Below are 21,404 nucleotides of genomic sequence, written 5' to 3' on the forward strand. Positions count from 1 at the left end.
AAATCCACTTTCTTCACTTTTCTCAGCAAACAAACAGAAACAATAGTGAAACCACTTAAATCAAAACAAAGTCAGACACAAATTTAAAAATTAAGCTAAAATAAAACAAAATCAAAACTACATTCTCTGTCGCTTCCCTCGATTTCCTCGACTTTAAAATAGAAAAACAGATCTCGCAAAAAAAATATCATAAAATAAAATAAAAACGAAATTCGAGAACCACCAAGCTACTTCAAATTATTCTATTATATTCTAAATCAAAATGAACAGTTATTTCTCTATTATCAAAATATTACGTCAAATTATTCAAATATTTTTAATAAATCCTAAACAACCATCAAACTAGTTTGTAATAATCACTTAACTTTATCTAACAATAATATTTCAAAAATACTATTCTAAATAACTAAAATGTATTTGTTTCTTTATCCACTTCCTATTCTAAATTAAAATACATATTTGTTTCTCTATTCTCAAAATTCTACTTTCAATTAATCAATAATTTTTAATTTTCAAATTCCAGTACCCATTCAGCCTTATGATATTTTAAAAATACTATTAAAAATATCTAATAAAAATGATCATTTTATAGCTTTACCCTATCAGTTAAACGAATCCATTAACGTGGATTGATAGGTGGAAGATTTATTTGTTTTCCTATGTTTTATGGGTGAAAAAAAAAAAGGTAATTACGATAAACCATGAGTGGGAAATTATCATTCACTCTTGTTCTTATCGCAATCTATCAAAATACAAACTTTACAAAATTCCCAAGAAAAGTTGAGAACTAAAAACACAATAAACAAAAAAGAAAAAAGAAAAAACGAAATTGAAGATTTATATTAAGTGATTAATTAATCCTTGCTTTATCTTTGTGTTTTCCTTTGATAATTAGTTTAACAAATTGCTTTAGGCCCTTCTTCTTATGACTCCTTTTCTGCTCTTTTTCTTCTCTAATTTTCGCAGCTTCCACCTCTGCTTCCAACTGCAAACACAGCTGATACAATACATCAGACCCATCAGATTAAACTACCCCATCATCAAAAAATCAAACGGTTACAATTTCATTTGATGTGATTGATTACCTTCAACACACGGTATTCTACATGCTCAAGTCTCTCAACGAGGGTCCCCTTGACTCCAGTCTCCATGACCACACGATTAATCGGACGGCAATGCTTCTCTAGACTCTTTGGGGAGAAATCAACGGACGAGGGAAGGCCATCACTAGTTAGGGTCCCACTTGATGGAGTAGATGCACATGAGCTTTTTGGTGGCCTGCTGCAGCATCTAATTTCTTCTAGCTGTCTCAACTGTTAACCACAACACAGATTATATTAACACAGTATAATCAACGGACAGGATCTGTCGATTATGATCTAGCTTTAAAGGACTTACCATGTTCTCTAAACGATCTAATCGAGAGAGAATCGGTGTATCAGCAATAGCCATTGTTTTTTCTTGTTCTTTTCGCGGGAAACAAACAGTTACTATCAATTTCGTAGCTTCTCAAAATTTGTTTTTCTTTTTTATGTCAAAAGATTCGTGAATATGATTTGTTTTGGGTTCGGCGGGCCGAGAGGGTTCTTAAAGGAAGATAGAGATAGTCAGGAACGGTTGATTACGATAAAACAGGGAGAACGACATTTTCCCACCCAAGGTTTGACAAAACAATTTCCACCATCAAGTATTCAAGTTTCAAAATGAGACTTTCTCACCCTTGTTAGGTTTTATTATATTTTCTATTAATATTTTACTGAAAAAATAAAAATACCTTTAAATATTTTACTTTATAAATTTTTTATTATTTTTTAATGAACCAAAAATTTAAATATTAAAATTAAAAAAAAATAGTTAATCCCATTTAAAAAATTAAGAATAATAATCTAAAATTATTTAAAGTTAAAAAATCTTAATATTTATTTATAATGTCATCAATATCACATCACTATTATTTATAATGTTTTTTATTTTTAATAATTAACATAAAAAATTAATATTCCTAATTAATTAAATAAACAAAGAAAAAAATTTATTTTTATACTTGGACTAATAGATAATCGAATAAAGATTTTGAATTAACTAAATTTTAATTTATAATAAACTAATTAAGAAATAAACTATTTAAAAATATTTTAATATTTTTAATTAACTATTAACAGAAAATATTAATAAAATCTAACGAAAGGTGTGAAAGTGTTATTTTGAAATTTGGGGAAGTGTGGTTTCATCAAATCTTGCGTGGGAAAATGTCGTTCTCCCACGTAAAATATAATTGCTTTAACCACGTGTCGAGTCTCCAGGTTCTCCGCTGTGGCACAGCCTACACGTGTCATATATGTTTGATGATGCCATGCTTAGTTTATCTACTGTTTCTTGACACGTTTACGAGTTCCATGCAAAGGACATCAAACCGCCACGTGTTTCTTTCATGATTGGTGTATGTCACACCTTTCTTTGGCTGATCATCCACTCTCTGAACTTTAACGGCCGTTTGGACAAGTGTATAGAAGATAACGGGAGTAATTTTTATTTATTTTATAAGATTTTTATGTTTGGTTTATAAATAATAAGATATTATAGTAATTTTTTATTGTAAATAGTATTTATTGTTGGTAATGTAAGGGATAATCTTATTACCTTGTTAAGTAAGAGTGTTCAAAAGCGGTTAATCGGTTTTAAACCGAATCAGATTTTTAGTTCGGGAAAATTCTCAAACCAAAACCGAATCGGTTTTAGGGAAAATTTTAACCCAAAAACCGGTTAACCGTTTAAAAAAAAGCGGTTAACCGGTTTTTCCTTTTTTTTTTTTTTTTAATTTTGTCCTAAATTAAATTGTAAATATATACAATACATTAGGAATTAAGAAAAAAAATTTGGGTTGGGATTTTAGATTGAGTGAATTAGGGATTTATTTTAGTTTTGGTTATTATTAATTAATTTAATATATATATATATTTGAAAAACTGGTTTTCGGTTAACCGTTTCTAATTTCTCCCAAATCGAAAATTGGGTTTTTTGAATTTTTCAAACCGTAACCGAACCATTTTTTCGGTTAACCAGTTTTTCGGTTCGGTTAGCTGTTCGGTTCGGTTTTTGTATTTTTTTGAACACCCCTATTGTTAAGAGGTATTATTAAAACATTAGTAAGGTAATATGATTTTTCTACCCATTTTATCTTTAATTAAAAATCATTTTGGACAAAATTGCTCTCAAATATCTACTAAATAACAATTACCTAGCCCCCCTACATTTAAGAAATTAGCTAAAATATTACAGCCATAAAAAAAGTTTAAAAGTTAATAAAAAACCCCCAGCTACCCAAGACCACTGCCGGCATGACTCACCACCACCAACCGTTGGCGTCAGTTGTCGTAATGGTGCACGACTGACAGGATCTGACTGATCGTGCGCTGGTAACGTCTTTTTGGAAAACGGCCAGATCTGGTGTTTCTGCTGCTGTTTCATAGCCACATCTTTGGCCGTGAAATGACCATAGATTTGACCATTTTCTAGCCATGGATTTGTGATCCATGACCATTTTCGGCTTTGCCGATGAACGACCGACCATATACGACCAGTCATGTGTCATTTCGTCGACTCCTAGCAATGGTTTAGAGTGGTTGGGGGTGATTTTACTATAAATTAAAGTTTTATATGAATGGTGTGTTTTAGTAAAATTTCAAATGTTGGAGGTTAAAAAAAATAATATTATAAAGGAGGACAATTTAGTAATCCATATAGCATATTCACCCATTCATCCTCCAAAACAAACAAGCATATTATTCCCCAATTTATTTGAACCGACCAAACACAGTTTTTAAATATTCCCAATAATCTTTAAAGTAATTGATAAGTTGCATAATTTGAGTGTTTTTAGGGTTGTTTTGATGTTAGTTTAGTTAACTTCTCATTTGTTTCTTTTGTTTTTATGTTTGTTTTTGTTAAGTTTGAGATATGAATGGTTACCTATTGATTTGGATAACTTTTATGTTTTTTTTGGGTTTTGATTGAATAGATTGGAGTATTGGAATGAAATTGGGACTTAAAGCTTGAAGAAGTTGAGATTACCTAACATTCTTGAAGGCCACGACCATGTCTTGGTGGTTCACCATGGCCATGGTGGTGGAACAAAGAGAAAATGAAGAGACCAGGAAACACCACGGCCTAGGCTGTGGTGACTTAAATTTGGCCACGGCCAGGATTGTGGCGGAAATTATTAAGGCATTTTTATCAGTTTTTCTTTCTTTTTTTTACTTAGGACTCTTTTGGGTATTTAAGTATAATTGGGATCAGTTGTCAAAGGACAAATTTTGCATATTTTTTAGTGGAGAAGACGCATTCTTGGGGCTTGAAGACTGAAGATCAGATTTAAGAGTTTGATTTTTATTTATTTTCAAGTCTGATTATGTTTTCTTTCTTTTTTCTTGGGATGGAGTAAATCTCTTTTGTTAGGGGAGGATGAAACCCTAATTATGTTTTGAACAATTTTTATTCTTAATACCAGATTTATGTTTATGAATTTATACAAGAGTTTAGGTTTAATGCTTTATGAATGTTGGATTAGTTCAATTACCTTAATGATGTTTCGAGTAGAGAAGTTAGGGTTTATTGCTTAATTCATATTCATAATTGTTTTATGGGGATAACATTGCACAACATATTAAAACTAGAATTAATCGAATAGAGATTCTAGGATTAATTTGTGGTCCATCTAATTCATAATCGAATAAGGCGAATTAGTCATAAGGGATTGATGAATTTATGCTTCTCAATTTCAGAGTAACTGAATAGGGATTTGTATTAAATTGAATATTATGCCTGAATAAGGATAATTGACCTTAGAAGAATCCTACCAATTCATAGCACAAACAGGTATTAAGAGTGATTGTCAAACATAATTAGGGGAAAATCTATACCCTAACTTTATTAATATTGTAAAGTTCATCACATTATTTATTTGTTTAATTTAGTTATTTTTAATCCGTTACTTTTACATTCTAAGATTTCGTTTTCTCAAATAACGTGTAAATAGTTTTAAGTAATTACAAATATTCGCTTTGATCTCTGTGAAACAATACTCAAACTCATCACTTTATTACTTGAACACTACTAATGCACTTGCTAAAGTTGATTTAGTCGCACCAATAATCTTTCTTCCCGTTAATATAATATACCGTTATAATAAAATATTATATAATTCAAACGCTCTCTAAAGATGATACACACCGTTTTCCAATTTCCTCTAATCTTGTTTTATTCTATCATGTGTAATGGTTGCCCAATCTTGAGGTTTTTGATCCTTGCTATTTGTGCTCAATTTTGGATTTAGAAATAAGTTACAAGATTGCTTCCCAATTTGGCAATACATAAACTTGGAATGAATAAATATTCAGCAGTAACCTCCATAAGTTACTATATAAATGAACAAATCTTCCAAGCAGTAATCCATAAGTTATACCAAAACTATGACGTTTCACTCATGGAACAACAATTGATTTTTTAGTTTAGCTTTCACCACCTATAATCTGCACATTATGTGAATTCACATAGACAAACAGGACATTAAAAAACAAGGAAAACATGCGGTTTCTGATTCCCACCTCTCAAGCTTTTTAGGTGGGGAGGCCAAAACAGCACTCTGAATTCCGCAGTTGTTTTGGCTAAAGTTGATTCCACATTGCTCGACATCAGGACCGTAACTCTGGTGGTAAAGGGATCAATCCGCACCCATAATAATGAGAAAATGGAAGCAAGGAGAATGGACCAAACCACGACAATGGTGGGGTGTCGGTTCTGGCGCCCATCAAAACTTTGAGGAAGGGATAGAGATGGACGATCACCCAGAAGGCAAGAATAGGTTGCCAAATAGAGGACCCCATGAATGATAACCCGTTAATGGCATAGGAGATTCCGGCAACCACTCCCACCAAGTTTATGATGAGAGAGTGTGGTGGGATAAGCAGAGTTGTCCATTTGAACATATACAGTTCAGCATAATCCCCGTCTTCATCTGATGCCTTGGAGGTGACAGTGAAGTTTGTGTCAATTCCAGCAAGTACTTTCAGAAGACCTTGGAAAACAGCAAAAAGATGGGCTGGAACACCACAATAACCCAAAAATGTTCGTTTCTCCACCATCATCAATTCCGACAACATCCATCCATCTCTAGAATACCAGTTGCAAAGATGGACAGAAGAGTGAAATGAACCATATACTGGCAAGGTTACTGATCTGCAATAAATAAGCAACCAAAAGAATTAGAATATTCTAAAGAGATATAGACACAAAGAAAAGCGATGTTTTGATATAAACAACCTGAGGAATAATAAACTTGTTAGTTAGTAGACAGACGGCTGGCAGTGTACAATACATGAGAAGAGGAATGGCGGTGTGAGGGATAGAGGTGGTGTTTACATAAGCGAACCTCTCAAGCCATTTCAACCTACCACCATAACCATACCAGATAGGACAGTGACGACTGAGAAGAATTTCCACAGAACCTAAAGCCCATCGAAGCACTGGTTTAGACGATCTGAAAGATTAATTGGAGCGACCCTTTGAAGGCTGGGCGCTTCGGCATACAGTAAATGATCGCCAACCCGGGCATGCATCTTAAATCCTGTAAGAATATCTTCTGTAACGGATCCATAGATCCATCAATCTGCAAAAGAGACAACAAAGGGAGGTGTCCAATCATGATTGTAAGACAACAAAATGCATGGATTAGTAATATAAATATTATCCCCTTTGGGTGGGAGGTGTCAATCATTCCCTAAGTGGAGCAAAATCACCGTGGATGCACTTCAGACAAGCAACAAGAATTCATTTCAGTTACTAGATTGCTTAGTTATGCTTTACCCATGCCAAACTTGACATTAGACAGTCCTGTTATAGATAACATACCTCAGTTCCCCAGTCACTTTTGTCCTCGTATCCACAACTAATCATGAATGCCTCTTTAAGAAGAGTTTCAGGTGTTGCAGACTGTGGAACACCCCATTCTCATAAGCGTGGAGGCGACAAAAACAGCTGATTGACCAAATCGTTTCCAGGCTCATTTGGGACATAAGTAGTGACTTCTCGTCATCAAATCCAGCACCTGATTGATGTGAGAGGGAAGATAGAGTCAAACATCAGAAAAAAGATGCCAAAAAAATTAGTCTCCCTTAGATGAAAAGAGTACACAGTTCAATAAATCAAACATCACATGACCCAAACAAAATAAATGATATATCTATACCAGTAACAAAGGAAGTGAAAAACATTAAAACAAGAAACAAACCTTCCACTCCTCCTCAATGTCCTCTAGACTAAATATTGGCACAGTGGGGTCCATGTGCTTCTGGATTTCTCTGTCTGAGCCCGTTTTACTTGATTTTGAACCCTTCTTCGTGAGCCACCACAGAGTGAAGATAACACTCCTAGTTTCTATGCTTGGGGGTTACGGAGGTTCATAACCAATTAAAGCTGTTCTGGAAGACACATCCAGTACCCACATAAACGGACCTTGAATCATCCAAACCTCTCAAGTGATCTAAATCAAGAAGAAAAATATGGTAAAAAAGAATAGTCACAAGAAAAAAATAACTGATACTTTCTCAGACATTTTCAAATGCTTAACAGATTGCTATTCCATATTAACATGAAAGAAAAAATGATTAGTAAAAGAACGTAGAACTCACATCAAAGAAAACAGTGTTGCGGTTAGATATCGATCGTTCCTATCAATACCATCAAATCTCTGAGGAAACTGAACATAACAAACATGTTCCCAAGATTGGGATCCATCATAAAACACATAGCTTCCTCAAGGCTTTGCTGTGTTAAGTAGTGATCACAATCAAGATTCAACAAGAAGTCCGTTGGTAAGGATGCAGACACCCGAACCTGCATTTGTATGGGCCACAAAGAGGTGAGACAAGACAAGAAATGAAGGGAAGCAGCTCAAATCATGTCAAATACTCACCAATGCATTCATAGCACCAGCTTTCTTGTGGTGTGGAAGCCTGGTCGCTTTCACGAGAAACATAAACCAAACGTGGCAGCTCATTCCCTCAGCATCAAGACTCCACTTTGCCCTAAGAACACCTGCAAATGAAAATATGTATATATAAATTAAGTTAGACAATGTTATACTCCAAATAAACACAACTGAACCTCAATCCAAACGGTTGGCATCCGCTCTATGAATTGTTTCACTACATTCCCACCTATCCAGGTCACAATAGAATGACCCAATCCCGATTAACAGACTTAAGGTTCGCACCAAATGAGTCTAAGTAACAAAATGAAAATCAAATGGGACAGGTATGAAGGCCAGAAAAGGACAATGGAATAGGCATAAGCATAGATATATGTATTTCTTAATGGCTATTGTAGGAAAGTTGTTCAACTCTAAAACATCCTCTGGATCTGAGAAGCCCTAACAAGTTGTGTGTTCATCATAAAGAGATCTACTATGGTTTTACCTGGATCATTCCTGGATGGTCTCTGGTGTTATTTCCGGCCATGGGGTGCCATCTTGCATAACCCATCCTTCTTCAGGGACTTTCTGTGCCTTTGCAACAAGCCCATTAACACGAATCTTAAACTCTTCATACTCTCTCTGCAACGTAAGGAAAGATGAAGTGATCTTAAATTAGAGGAAGATCAAGTGATGAAGTATACTCATAAATAGAAAACTCACCTTCATAGCTCTACGATCTTTGACAAATGAAGGTTGAACTTTATCCTTCAGGTAGTCGATTTTTTGGCAAAGTACCATTCTGGAGCTCGGGGCTCAATGCTATACTCTTGCAGAAAGGACCCATTTCTTGCAAATTCTGATGTTTCAGATAGAGCTTCAAATGACAACCTAGCAGCACCATCACAGACAGTAGCAAGAGACCTGTCGACGGATAGTCAACCGCAAGAATGGATAGCACGGTATTGGCTGTCACAAAGGGTGGCTCCTTCAATGGGTCGACAGTACTGACAAATATGTCAATGGCAGCTAACTGTGAAGGCTCCCCTTCACGATCGTACCTGTTACTCAGGAAAAAAATAACATTAAGACTCTAAACAGAAACAAAATACCAAATATTAAGGAGAATCCTTGAAAAAAGTGAATAGGATTAACACTCATGAAGCTATATATGAAGATGGAGGGGAGAATTAGTCCACCTTAGAGAGCCTTCAAGATATGTCTCCGATTTACTGGAAGCCACGGGAAACTGATCGAGAATCCAGATATTGCAAAACAAAATTCACATATCACAGATATCAACCACAGAGCATAGGCATTTGGCACAGGATTTGTTATCCGGTAATGCAAGAAAATGCTGAGAATAATACAGCAGAACAATGAACATTCTGTAAGGGTTTATCCTAGATGAGAATGGAACCTTCCTTGAAAGAGGTTGCCGAGCTTCATCATTCCTGCAAGACAACAATCAGACAGAAGAAGGAATTTAGAATGAATAACAAGAGAGTTATAAAATTGAAAAGTACTATTCAGTAGTCATGCTATATTTCACTCATCATAATACTAATGCCAAGTTCTAAGCATGATAAGATATGAAATTGCCTTATGGCCATTAAAAAGTTTAGACTTGCCAAGGATTAACAACAAGAACAGAAGGAAATATAATCTCAAAGTAACAATAAAAATTCACAAATTTCATCAAGTAAGAACCCACAGTAATGAGTCATCTACGAGAACATCTGTGCTAGCATCAAATACTCCACCACCCCTTCAGATGTAGCCTGACCAGTGCTCATAGGAACAACATTCTTTTCCTGCTTCATCTTCCAGCCATCAACTCTCTCTTTCCAAGCAAACTGCCCAATCCAGGCGACCCAAACTCCTCACTGGATCCACAACCCTAATATTAGCTGCAAAAAGTCAGTTGCAGGAACCAAGAATTAAAATCAGATATTCAAATGGTGCAAGCAGAAAAAGATTCATGAGAAGGGAGGCATACGTGATGATTGATATGCCAGAATAGGAGAGAGGGGGCATAAGCTTGCACCCAGGAACACCAGGAGATGCCATAGAAATATGTTCAGGTGATGAGCAGATAATTCTCCAGAAACCTAAAGTTAAGGAGGGGTTAAAAGAGATAAATATGACTTCATTTATTAGCAAAAACGAACCACAACATACCAAAACTTATTGATGTACCTCCGTTCCACTAGTAAGACGAGGAATATGATTGTGAGAAACTCTTTCATTTTTGGAGCTCCAACATCCTCCCCTTGTCCATATCTCATACGCCAGCTCAGCATACGCTCGGCAATTTTCTGCTTCTGATTTTGATTTTCTGAAGAGTAATTGAAATCACTGACACCATCACCAGCATCAGCGTCCTTCTGGTCACCAGAATAGCGGACTCCTACACAAGAAAATAAGTAACAAAAATGTCCAGAATCATCCGCTTCAGGATTTTGAAAACAATTTATCAAGTATGAAAAGAAAGTAGTCACCATGTGATCACAAACAACCGTAATAATCCATGTTTCTCTCAAGAAAAGATAACAAATGAACCATAAGAAAAATCCTAGGTGTTTTACATTTGTGATATTAAGAAAATTCTGTCGACTTGCAATGCTGTGTCTAGCAGAACAGTTTCAGGATTCATATCAGTAATTTTGAAACACTCATAACAATTGTCAAACTGATAGATAACTGAGTAAACAATAAAAACCTTTGTGCCTCTGTATCTGTTTTGCATTGAGGGCAAGACTGATTCCCATCCTTCCTATACTCATAGCAGGGCTGCAGACAGGAAACGCACAAACATCGCAAGCAACAAATGGTTCCCCATCCACAGTTTTGCCAACTTATCACCGCAGATCTGGCACACCTGCCCGCCAAGTTCTTCATGGACTTCCCCTGAGCAATCAAATATTAGAAATCTCTCAATTCCAACAACCCAATAGAGCGACATATATTAATTAACACCAACCACTGAAAATCTGGCCAAACCAGCAAACAAAATTACATACGATATGTATAATGTACCACTTGGTTGCTAAACAATAGGGAAATCCATAAAAACAAAAGCAGAATCTAATGTACTTGTTGATTTGGGACCTAAGATGATATTAGTGAAACTCAACCTACTGCAAATAAAATTTATTCAACACCTTATTTCCTTCCTTATTTTCTCAATTTTCCAATCAACTAAACACAAAGAATAAAATCATAAACTTCAAAAAAGAAAAAATTGTATAAACGAATAAATAAGTATATATGCGATAGTTACCGCAGTTTCCCCTTCAGATTCCATCTTGCTTTTTTATTGTTCAGATTTGAGCAATAAATTGAAGCTTCTGGTTCAGTCTCAGCAAGATCTCTGCATCTACAGTAGTTAAGTGTCGAACAGGATTAAAAGAATCTCTATATTCTTATAAACAGTTCAAGTGAAAGCTCAGATCTGCATGAGGATGCGAATCAGATTGTCTCCTTAAACAAAAAAAATTCACATAATTCAGCTAAAAATCCACTTTCTTCACTTTTCTCAGCAAACAAACAGAAACAATAGTGAAACCACTTAAATCAACACAAAGTCAGACACAAATTAAAAAATTAAGCTAAAATAAACAAAATCAAAACTACATTCTCTGTCGCTTCCCTCGATTTCCTCGACTTTAAAAAAGAAAAACAGATCCACAAAAAATATCATAAATAAAAAAAAAAAGAATTCGAGATCAAACCTAAAATCGGAGATCGATGAGCCAGAGTGAGAGTGAGAGAACTAGACGAACAATGCAAAGCAACAGCTAGTCGCTCTCTATAAATAAAAATAGGAAATAAATATAAAAAAATAATAAAAAGATATTCACTTTAATTAGCTGGATGTAGAAGAGATGACTTGAAATGAACGAAAGCGACAGAGAGCTATTTAAGCGTCTCCTCTTCTCTTCTCTCTCTTGAAGGCTCAAAACTCCACCACCGACAGTGAGAGTGTGAGAGACGAAGATAATCATTTCTTTGAGTTTCCTATTTTATTTTATTTTTATTTTCTATATATATCGACTGTTACAATTTGTTAAGAGGTCTCTTTCTTCTTTATTTTATTTATTTTTGATAATGGAGGTTTGGTTTGGCTTTGCTCAGATGGAACAGCTGGATGGAGTGCGTTGAATTTAAGTCTTAGCACTTACTGATTCTGTACCGTTACTGGACTAGTAGATACCTTTGGATTAAGTTATGGATAGTATCGGACGGGTGGTACTAGTTTACCACTCACCGGACAGTAACGAACAGATCCTGGAGTTGCTTTTGTGACAGTGTTTTCAGATTCGTTGTACTACTCTCGCGCTGAAAGGCTTTGACTGTGGTTCATTTCGCCAATCAAGATGTGCCACGTCTTTTTTAAAACTGTTAAAGCTGTATAAGGGATATTTTCTTTTATCTCTGTCGGAAAATTTTATGTGAACGTTATTCTGTATTTATTTTTGAATTTAAAATAAAAATAAATAGCACTCATCTTCTTCAATTAAAGGGATAAATAAATATTAGGATCCACTCAGTATAATTATTTAAATCTGAACAGGTAAGTGATAAGAAAATATCAAATTAAATCAAATATTACATTAATTAACAACCTTAAATTTACATCTTCAAAAAAACGAAAAAAAATCCCAAAAGAGCAACAGAATCGAACAGCCACCTACCAAATTCTAATTTCGTTATTATGAAAAACATGATTGATTTTAAAGGCCCACCAACTGCTAATAATTAAGAGCTAAATTAAAAATAAATAAATGTTGTGGGCCGCGTTAACTTATTGTCGGTGTCCATATTATAAAAAAAAAAAAAGAATTATATCATAATTAATTTAATTAGTTGTTGAGAGAGATATGTCCATTTTTAACTAAAGTGGGGTCCTATTACATGTCCTTTTTTTACTCGATCAAGCAGTTAAAAAATAGAAAGTCTATTTTACCTTTCATATGGGGGACGGATGATAATTTTCAAACTAATGGGGGGCATTAAGAGAATGTAAATCTCAAGGGAGGTCAGTTTTTCTCTTTGTGAAACTCTGAAGAAGAGCGCAGCAGAGCGGCGTCTGAGCTTTTCCTGTTTTTTTTTTTTTCAATCCCTGTTTTTTTTTTTTTTTCAATCCATCTATCGATCGATCACTGAGAAAAATGGCGTCTTTCAGTTCCATCAAGTCCAAAATCTTCGATAGAGAAGAGAGAAAACAGTATGCTTAAATTATAGTTATATTTAAAAACAAAAATACTTTCCTGAATTGTATATATATATTTTTGTATGTTTATTTGGTTTCATTGCGATTGTACAGGCAATACCAAGCTCATATTCGAGGACTCAACGCATACGATCGCNAAGAATGGCGTCTTTCAGTTCCATCAAGTCTAAAATCTTCGATAGAGAAGAGAGAAAACAGTATGCTTAAATTATAGTTATATTTAAAAACAAAAATACTTTCCTGAATTGTATATATATATTTTTGTATGTTTATTTGGTTTCATTGCGATTGTACAGGCAATACCAAGCTCATATTCGAGGACTCAACGCATACGATCGCCACAAAAAGTTTTTGAATGATTATGGTACGGTTTGATCCTTACACATTCATGCTTTGCGTATCTGTCTTAAACTTTTATTTTTTGTTAAAGATGTGGTATAAGAGATTTTGAAGCATTTGCTTGGGATTTATGAGCTGAAAAATTGGGACATAAAGAATCGAGGAGCAAATAGTGAGTGTTTTATTTGCTGAATCTTGGTGTCCAAAATTAAATGGTAGACGAACAATCTTCTCTGTCAAGTGAGGAAGGAGGCTACAGTCAACCACACATTTTATTAATTTCAAAATTAATGGAACTTTCTTGCTGAATTTTTCTAATTTTATCATGAAATATGGATTTGTATGCTTTCATTTTATTGCTTATAATGATGACATGAAGAATGTTGGGTCCCTAGGAGGTTATGGTTTTGGTGATATGTTCTTCTGATGGTGAGAAGAATTTAGCTCAGTCTTTTGTTTTTTTCTTGTGTTACAAGGATTAATGACTCTGAACTTGCTGTTTAGTACAGATGTACGAATACTTGTTTTGGAACTTTGTAGATGTCATGTACAAAAATCCGGGTTTCTTTAATGAGAAATTTTGGTTGTGTTTCAATCATTCTGACTGATTATCACAAGTGGAATATTTTCAGTGATGATAATCCTGCTTTTTAGTTAAGTGAAAATGAGAAAGATGCAGGAAGACACTTCTTTTCATGGTCTGTGTTTGTTTTGCAGTTGCCTTCTATGGGAAAGAAAAGTCTTCACATCTCAAGCTGCCTGTTAAAACTGATCAAGACACTCTAAGAGAAGGATATCGGTATGTTAATCTAATTACATTTATGCATTGCTGCACTATCCCATTTATCATTTGTTTGGTACATTTCTTTAGATGTACAGATCTTCTCCAGGTCGTCTTAATATTTTTCCATTCAATTCGTAATCATGGAAAACTTCTTAATGTCTTTTATGGCTTCAAACTTTCTTTCTTGCAAATAGCGGTTTTTATACAATCTCTTTCTTAATTTGGGACTTATTTTTTAAATTATATTAATGAAGGTTCATACGTTCTGAAGAAGACGATAAGGACTCATCCTGGGAGCAGAGGCTCGTGAAGCGTTACTATGATAAGCTTTTTAAAGAGTATCCTTTTCAAATAGGTGCTGTTTGCATATCTCAGTCATTAAAACTTTGAAATATATGATTGTTGCTAATTAGTGCTTGATATGATTTATATGCTAGTGATATTAGTTTTCTTGTAAACTTAGCTCCATGAAGAGATGTGCATTATAATAATTGTATGTAATTTAAACAATCTTTCCATGAATTGTGAACACTTTTTCATTGCCGTTTGATTTTTTCCCCCTAAATTTTGAACCACAACTCATTATTTTTGTAATAGCTTACTTAACACATAGACTGCCCTTCATTAAGGAAAAACAACTAGCCTGGAAATTTCTTCATTTATGGAGCCTGGAATAAGCATTACTATAGGTCATTAGTTCTCTAATAGCTTGCTTAACTCATGGACCACCCTTCAAACCCACTATAACAAAGAACCCTTTCTCCTGAAAGAAAAGAAGTAGGAACCCTGTCAATGGAGAAGTCATCGCAATAGCTTTTGAGTCCAGAAATTGTAATATCTGCTCAACCGTTGGTATAAAATAGATTCCATATCCCTCTTCTCCAGGTGGTTATTGGTTGTGATTCAGTTTTATATTTATTTATTTTTGGACAATTCTTGTCCACATGGGTATAAAATAGTTGGATGGTTTCTTTATTACTGATTGTTCTTTTGTTATATTGATTTGGTTGAATGGGATTTACAGTCAACTTTTGTAATGTGTTTACATATTCAGTATGTGATTATTTTCTTTGCTGTTGATTGCCTTTAACTTTACCAAGATACTGCATAGCTGACATGACACATTACAAAAGTGGCAAGGTATGTAGGATTAATGCTTTTTTCAGTTTTTGTTTCTTGAATCTGTCACTCTGATGGTCATAGTAATCTGTCACTGAAGTTGGTTTATATATGATTAAGTAGTCTAGTCTTCACTTTCATCCTTTACTATTTGCCTAGTGTAATTAGTTTCGTAAATCTCTTTAATATTCCATGATAACATTCTTCTTCTCAGACTAAAGTTTGTTAATCCCGAGTTCAGTGTATGTCCCTTAAAATATATTTCCAACTTGGAAGATCTATGCTATCTACTTTACTATGCTATCTACTTTACTTATGGATTAGATACAAAGTAACTGCAAGAATGTAAAAAGCATATCATGTTTTCCTCACATCTCCCATATTCTCCTCTTGTCTTTCTCATTCCTTGATACCGACCTTTCTTTGTGTCTTTTCATAAATAACTTTTGTGGTCCCTTAGCTGCTGTGAACATGTGGGAAATCTGGTTCTAGTTTCTAATTCATGAAACCATCTTGCTCGGGATAGCATGTTATCTCTTGTCTGGCTTGCTTCTGGTTCTCCTCTTTGGTTTCTATCAGAACTAAGCTTTTCTTAGAAGACTGTGCATATCCTTAATGGTAGATGCAGGACGAATGTTTGTTTATTCTATCTGTAATATGAACTATATGTTTGCACTTCTTATGGAAACCAATTACAAAATTGTAATTTTCCAGTTTGCCTTGCATAGGACATTACAACTTATAATTGTGTTGTGAAAACATATTATATTTATGAAGGCGTATGGATGATACAAGATAGTATAATAGGAAGAATAAAAATCAAGTTTGCTAAACTTCAAAAAGGGTTGAGGGTTTTCTGCATTAATATAAAGGAGTAACATGCTATTTATACTTGTGGGATTTTCATTTCCTTTTTAACTCATAGGGGACTAAATCAGATTTCAAGGGATGTTTAGAGTGAATGCTCCATGAATGTTTTCTGTATTCTTTATAGATGCCTATTGTTACAGTAATATATCACATTTAAAATGTTTTTCTTGATTTTGAAAATTCTTTCATCTAGATTGGTTTGAGGTGGAGGACTGAGAAGGAAGTCATGTCTGGAAAAGGTAATATTATTCTGTTCCTGCACTGTTTTGGTTAAGATTTTTTTAGTTGCATTGTGATTTTTTTTTTTGGGATTGTGTCATTTTTGGCAAATAATGAGTAAATGTTGGGTCTGTGTTATTTTGTTGATTACTTATTTGTGTAGAATAGAAACCCGTTCTATCTAGTCTTGCAGTCTCTGTCTAAGTCACTTAGTTTGGCAAATAAATTATTGATCGCTTCAATCGCTGTAATATCCTGTTGTACCTTTGTTTTCCTTAAAAAATCTCTCATCATTTTGAATGTCACTGAAAGCTTTACATATTGTTCCTTTCTGTCAGGGCAGTTTGTATGTGGTAACAAACATTGCGATGAGAAAGATGGTCTGGCAAGCTATGAGGTTGGAATCCTGGCTTCATCTGAATATTGAATCTCTTTGGCATTAGACCTTCATTCTCTCCAGACTATAGTGGATGATATAACCTCGTTTGTTCCTTGTAAGAGCTTCATGTAGAAGTTCTTATTTTCTAATCTTTCTCATTCAATAATTTCTGTGGCCAATGTATTTCTAGGTAAACTTTTCTTATGTTGAAGCTGGAGAAAGCAAACAAGCACTGGTGAAATTGGTAATTTGTGAGAGGTGGGTGGTATTTACTAAGGCTATCATTGTTTAATATTGTAGAGGGACCTTGATCTTTATTTTTTTGGTTGACTGTTTTCAAACAGATGTGCAGAGAAGCTTCATTACAAAAGAAGGAAAGAGAAGGAGCTATTAGAAAGAAGAGAGAAAGAAGACTATAGAAGGAAGAGGTGCTAATTTCTGTTCAGAATCTTTTCTACTTTGGAATTCATCATATCCTAATTAAATTACAGGAGGCCAGTACTTCTTTTGTTGCTTAGGAGCTGACTGACTGTCTATTTCAGGGATCTTTCAAGAAGTGACCATGACACAGATGAGGAGTCTGAGTGCAAAGAGAGGAGAATAATTTCTGAAATGAGGGAGAAAGAAGAGCACAAAAGGAAGAGGTGCTAACTTGACTACATGGGCTTTTCTTTTGGAAACCTATCACCTATTTATTGAAGTATGGATAGCTAGCGTATTTGCTGTTTAGAAGCTGACTTTTGATCTTTTCTCAGGGAACAATCTAGGAGTGATGATTCAGATGAAGAGTCTAAGAGGGGAAAAGGTTTGGGGAGAAGAGAAAAAGAAGATTACAAAAGGAACAGGTGCTAACCATGTTTAAAACTTTTTTCTCAGAACCTATTATTAATTAGTTGAATTGTGGGTGCCTTGCCTTTCAGCTGTTTAGAAGCTGACTCCCAATGTACTTTCAGGGATTCATCAAGTCGTGACAGAGATTCAAATGAAGTGCATGAGGGGAGCAAAAAGAAAGGAAAAGGTTTGGTGTTGCTGCTGTTAATATTTTTATATCGTCTATTAAATTGTAAGGTCTTGTTTATTTTTGCAATAATAACCTGCATATTTGGTTTTCTGAAAAAGTTATATTTTGTATATCGGTCAAACATGTGTTCAGAACTCATTTATCTTTTGATAAATTACTTTGGAGCACTTTTGCCCTTGGTCCATATCTGGTATCGGGAAGAGGGTTGTATTAGCCAAGCTGTTAATATGTGAGCATTTAGTCAGGGCCCTATTGGTTTGATTTTGATATAATTTCTGTTAAAGGGGAAATAATCATGGCTATAAGGTCAGCCATATTTATCACCTAAGTTTTTTGGTGTTAGGAAACTGCACCCTATTACAAGTGCATCATTAATGATAATGCTGGACAACATTTCTAGAAAAAAGAGGTAGGTGAAGGACATTCTAGTTAATGAATTTTGGGAAGTTTCAGATGTGACTACTGTGAAATTACGGGAGTTGTTTTAGACAGTTTTATCGTTGGCTGTTTGATAACTGGTCTGCACTCGTGAGTTTGACCCAGATGACTACAAGTAGGTTAATGGGTCGACTGAGCTGAATAGACTCCTGTTCGTGTATGGATTTTGCTTGTTAGGTAGAGGCCAAACTTGGCTATTGTCAATCTGGTCTAGCTCAAATGGCTGGCTCTCTTAGAGGAGATATAAATATTAGTTTTTGCTCTTCTTGTGGTTGTTTAATGTTTCCATGTCCCCTCATGCTCGATCATCTGTAGTGACCTTACATCTTTGAACATGTTTTTTGCAGGAAAAAAGGCTTCAAGCAATCATAATGTTGATGATGACGACAACTTTGATGAATTTCTTGAGGGAATGTTTCCATGATAGTGGCACAGTGACGGCTGCCTTCACCAAAGGTATTCTTACTCATTTGACAAAACCCTGTTGAAGGAAGTTCGACAGCATGAAAATCAAAATCCGAAATCCAATTTGAGCATACATTGAGTGGTTTCCTCCTACCACACAAATAAAGTGGTTTCCTCCTACCACACAAATAAATACCCTGATCAAAGTTGTACATATAAATTAGAATGTCGAATATCCTCAACGCACTTATACATCAGACTTGAAGAGCAGATGAGGGGCCATAAATTGGTTCACATTTCTAGTAGAGCTTTGCTGTTATGTGTTATCCAAGGAAGAGAGATGTATAAAGAAAAGGTCAATTTAGATGAAACGACTTGAAAGACAACAGTTTCAGGAAGTTGGTGTAACCTTAGACAATCTGGCTAGTAAATTTCTTTCCTTATCTTTTCTATTCATTTTATTGGAGCTTTATGGTGTCTGTTATTGTTATTGCAATTTTCCTACTCAAATTGTATCTTCCCTCTACTGATCTAATCTGAATCTGTGATTGGCTAAAGAAATTTGTGAATCCCCTCAAACTCTACAACTTTTTTCACCAATTTCAATAGCAAAATGTTGTGCAAAATTTAACAATTTTACAGGTTTCAGTGCATTTTAAAGTACAAATTTATATTTAGGTTGTGCATACAAAATATCAAAATTTCTCCTATTTCATGACAAGATATGAGAGGCATCCCTGCTCTTGATGGAAAGGGTAAACATAACCACTCATTCCATGAACCCACCAAGGTTGGCGAGATAAGGTCATAAGAACTTTTTCCTGTATTACTCAACAAGTACTCAATTCATTGGTAATAGGTAATCGTTGGAGAGTTTTTTCGTTGATTTTAGGATTTCAAGGTAGTGCAGAAACTGGTTCGAACAGTCTGTCACCGAATAAAAACAAAATCAGTCATTCCATGGCTGCTTTTGATTATGTTTGTGGCTCACTTTCCACTGTATTACCATGCGAGGAATCTAATCCAATCTAAAGTACAAATATATCTATCCTTTCTGTAGCTTTTTCTCATTCTGGGTTCCTCACCTTTTGTATTATTTACATTCACACCCCTGTTACTTTAACCATTTTTTTGCCTTTTTGTTTTATCTGAGTTTTTGCCAGCTCTGACTCTCACGCAACAACATTTTTAACTTCACTGCCACAGCAGCCGCCTTGCCGGTCTCAGCTGTGCGCCACGCATCCGGCTTTCCTTCTCTTCCACGTGTCTCGTTTCTGTGCCTCTCAAGCCAGCCTGTCTTTCATTGTCTGTCTGTCTCCTTCCATCACCTCGATTTTCGTATTTCACATTTTTATTTTTTATTTTTTAAATTAATAATAATTTATATAAATTTGAATTTTTAAAGTTTTGTTGTTTTTTGAATTTAATTTACTTTTTTCGGAATTTTTGGCTGTAACCCAAGACGGAGACAGACAGTGATGACGTCAGGAAAACTAAGGTAACGGTAGTGTAACGCCGTTAGACATTACCAACTCCGATTCCATTCAATTCAAAAGTTGACTCTACCGTAGTTGGGGGAATCATAAATAATGGCGACGTGGCAGGCTCTTAACGCGTGGACCCCACTTTGTTCATTGAGATTGTGCCACGTCGTGTTCCTCAACCTACATGTGTCAGCTCCGCCACTACCAAATATCCAAACTTTTTAAAGTACTTTTTGTTTTATCCATTTTAAATAATACAGTAAGTTATAACATAAAAAAACTCAGCTATGTGTCAGATTTTACATGCCCAAATTGCCCCTTACTCCTATTTTCCCTTTATGCCCTTCATTTGAAAATTAGAAAAACATTTCACAATTATAAATTTAGTTGCAGTAATATAAATATTTATCGTTATTGAGAAGCATAAATTAGGGGATTTAGGATTCAAATAATTGAATCTTCTAAAAATATTATCCTCCAACACTCTAAATTTCACCAAAAATCTAACTTAAATTATAATAACATAGCTCGATAAGGGTATAAATTTTAATATAATAATTGTTCTTCATAAAAACGCTAACAAATCTAATTAATTACTCTTCGACTTTTATGAAAAGGGGCATATTTCATCTATATTAATTTTATTAAAACGATTAATAACGGTTCACACAAAAATTATAATAGGAGAAAATTCGCCCTATTTATTTTTATATAAAAAAAAATGAAAATAAATTAAGAAGTAATCATAATGAAACTCAACCTCACTTGACTAAAAAAATATTGTTTTGATTTTAATTGTGGGCAAGGAATTTGGTGAAAAAGAGGTGAGGTGGGTTGGGGCATTGAATTTTGCAAGCAAGAAAAAGGAACATAAAAAGCAATGAAAATGAATTGATTTTGTTTGCTTTAAGAATAGAGCATGATAGTTACTCCACAACCAAGAATCTATAATAATAATTTTACTGGTCAAATTATTACCAAAACCAAAATTGTTGCTCAAGCATTATCCAATTAGCTGAAAAGACTACCCATTTGTTGCCAAAAATATATTTAAAAAACACTTCTTCTCATCCTCCTCTACTTTTGAATTTTTTTAGTTAAAAAAAAAAAAAAAAAGGATGTCCGAGTCAGTTATTTTATACTC

General features: G+C 34.5%; 2 protein-coding genes and 1 pseudogene across 4 annotated transcripts; 1 reads left to right on the forward strand and 2 right to left on the reverse strand.

Moving 5' to 3' along the window:
* LOC116132184 overlaps positions 1 to 11,273 on the reverse strand; it is a 12,479-nt pseudogene extending 1,206 nt beyond the window's left edge.
* LOC116132185 lies at positions 714 to 1,497 on the reverse strand. Its single transcript, XM_031417844.1, has 2 exons — positions 1,399 to 1,497; positions 714 to 1,313 (listed from the first exon to the last, which is right to left on the reverse strand). Exons 1-2 carry the CDS (start codon positions 1,450 to 1,452, stop codon positions 1,065 to 1,067), a joined length of 303 nt encoding a protein of 100 aa, XP_031273704.1. The 5' UTR covers positions 1,453 to 1,497; the 3' UTR covers positions 714 to 1,064.
* Positions 11,274 to 13,102: 1,829 nt separating the features above from the next.
* Positions 13,103 to 18,936, forward strand: LOC116132282 (protein FRA10AC1). 3 transcript variants are annotated; one of them, XM_031417940.1, is made up of 14 exons: positions 13,103 to 13,136; positions 13,340 to 13,399; positions 13,499 to 13,566; positions 14,259 to 14,340; positions 14,580 to 14,663; positions 15,426 to 15,465; positions 16,508 to 16,553; positions 16,872 to 16,930; positions 17,103 to 17,170; positions 17,257 to 17,340; positions 17,455 to 17,556; positions 17,668 to 17,757; positions 17,866 to 17,930; positions 18,719 to 18,936. In XM_031417940.1, the coding sequence occupies exons 2-14, from the start codon at positions 13,344 to 13,346 to the stop codon at positions 18,793 to 18,795; spliced, it is 921 nt and encodes a 306-aa protein (XP_031273800.1). In that variant the 5' UTR covers positions 13,103 to 13,136; positions 13,340 to 13,343; the 3' UTR covers positions 18,796 to 18,936. The 3 variants fall into 3 exon arrangements, with proteins under 3 accessions (XP_031273800.1, XP_031273802.1, XP_031273801.1); XM_031417942.1 differs by having other exon boundaries at positions 17,866 to 17,975; positions 18,719 to 18,856; XM_031417941.1 differs by lacking the exon at positions 13,340 to 13,399 and having other exon boundaries at positions 13,104 to 13,196.
* The last annotated feature ends 2,468 nt before the right edge of the window (positions 18,937 to 21,404 follow it).

This window comes from Pistacia vera, unplaced genomic scaffold (assembly GCF_008641045.1).
Source record: "Pistacia vera cultivar Batoury unplaced genomic scaffold, PisVer_v2 Contig25, whole genome shotgun sequence".
NCBI lineage: Eukaryota > Viridiplantae > Streptophyta > Magnoliopsida > Sapindales > Anacardiaceae > Pistacia > Pistacia vera.

Excerpts from the sequence above, each read along its gene's own strand:
- LOC116132185 (XM_031417844.1), bottom strand. The coding sequence starts at position 1,452 with ATGGCTATTGCTGATACACCGATTCTCTCTCGATTAGATCGTTTAGAG. Across the intron at positions 1,314-1,398 it reads TAGATCGTTTAGAGAACATG|TTGAGACAGCTAGAAGAAAT; the intron begins GTAAGTCCTTTA and ends TGTGGTTAACAG.
- LOC116132282 (XM_031417940.1), top strand. The coding sequence starts at position 13,344 with ATGGCGTCTTTCAGTTCCATCAAGTCTAAAATCTTCGATAGAGAAGAG. Across the intron at positions 17,341-17,454 it reads GAAGACTATAGAAGGAAGAG|GGATCTTTCAAGAAGTGACC; the intron begins GTGCTAATTTCT and ends TGTCTATTTCAG. Across the intron at positions 17,931-18,718 it reads GAGCAAAAAGAAAGGAAAAG|GAAAAAAGGCTTCAAGCAAT; the intron begins GTTTGGTGTTGC and ends TGTTTTTTGCAG.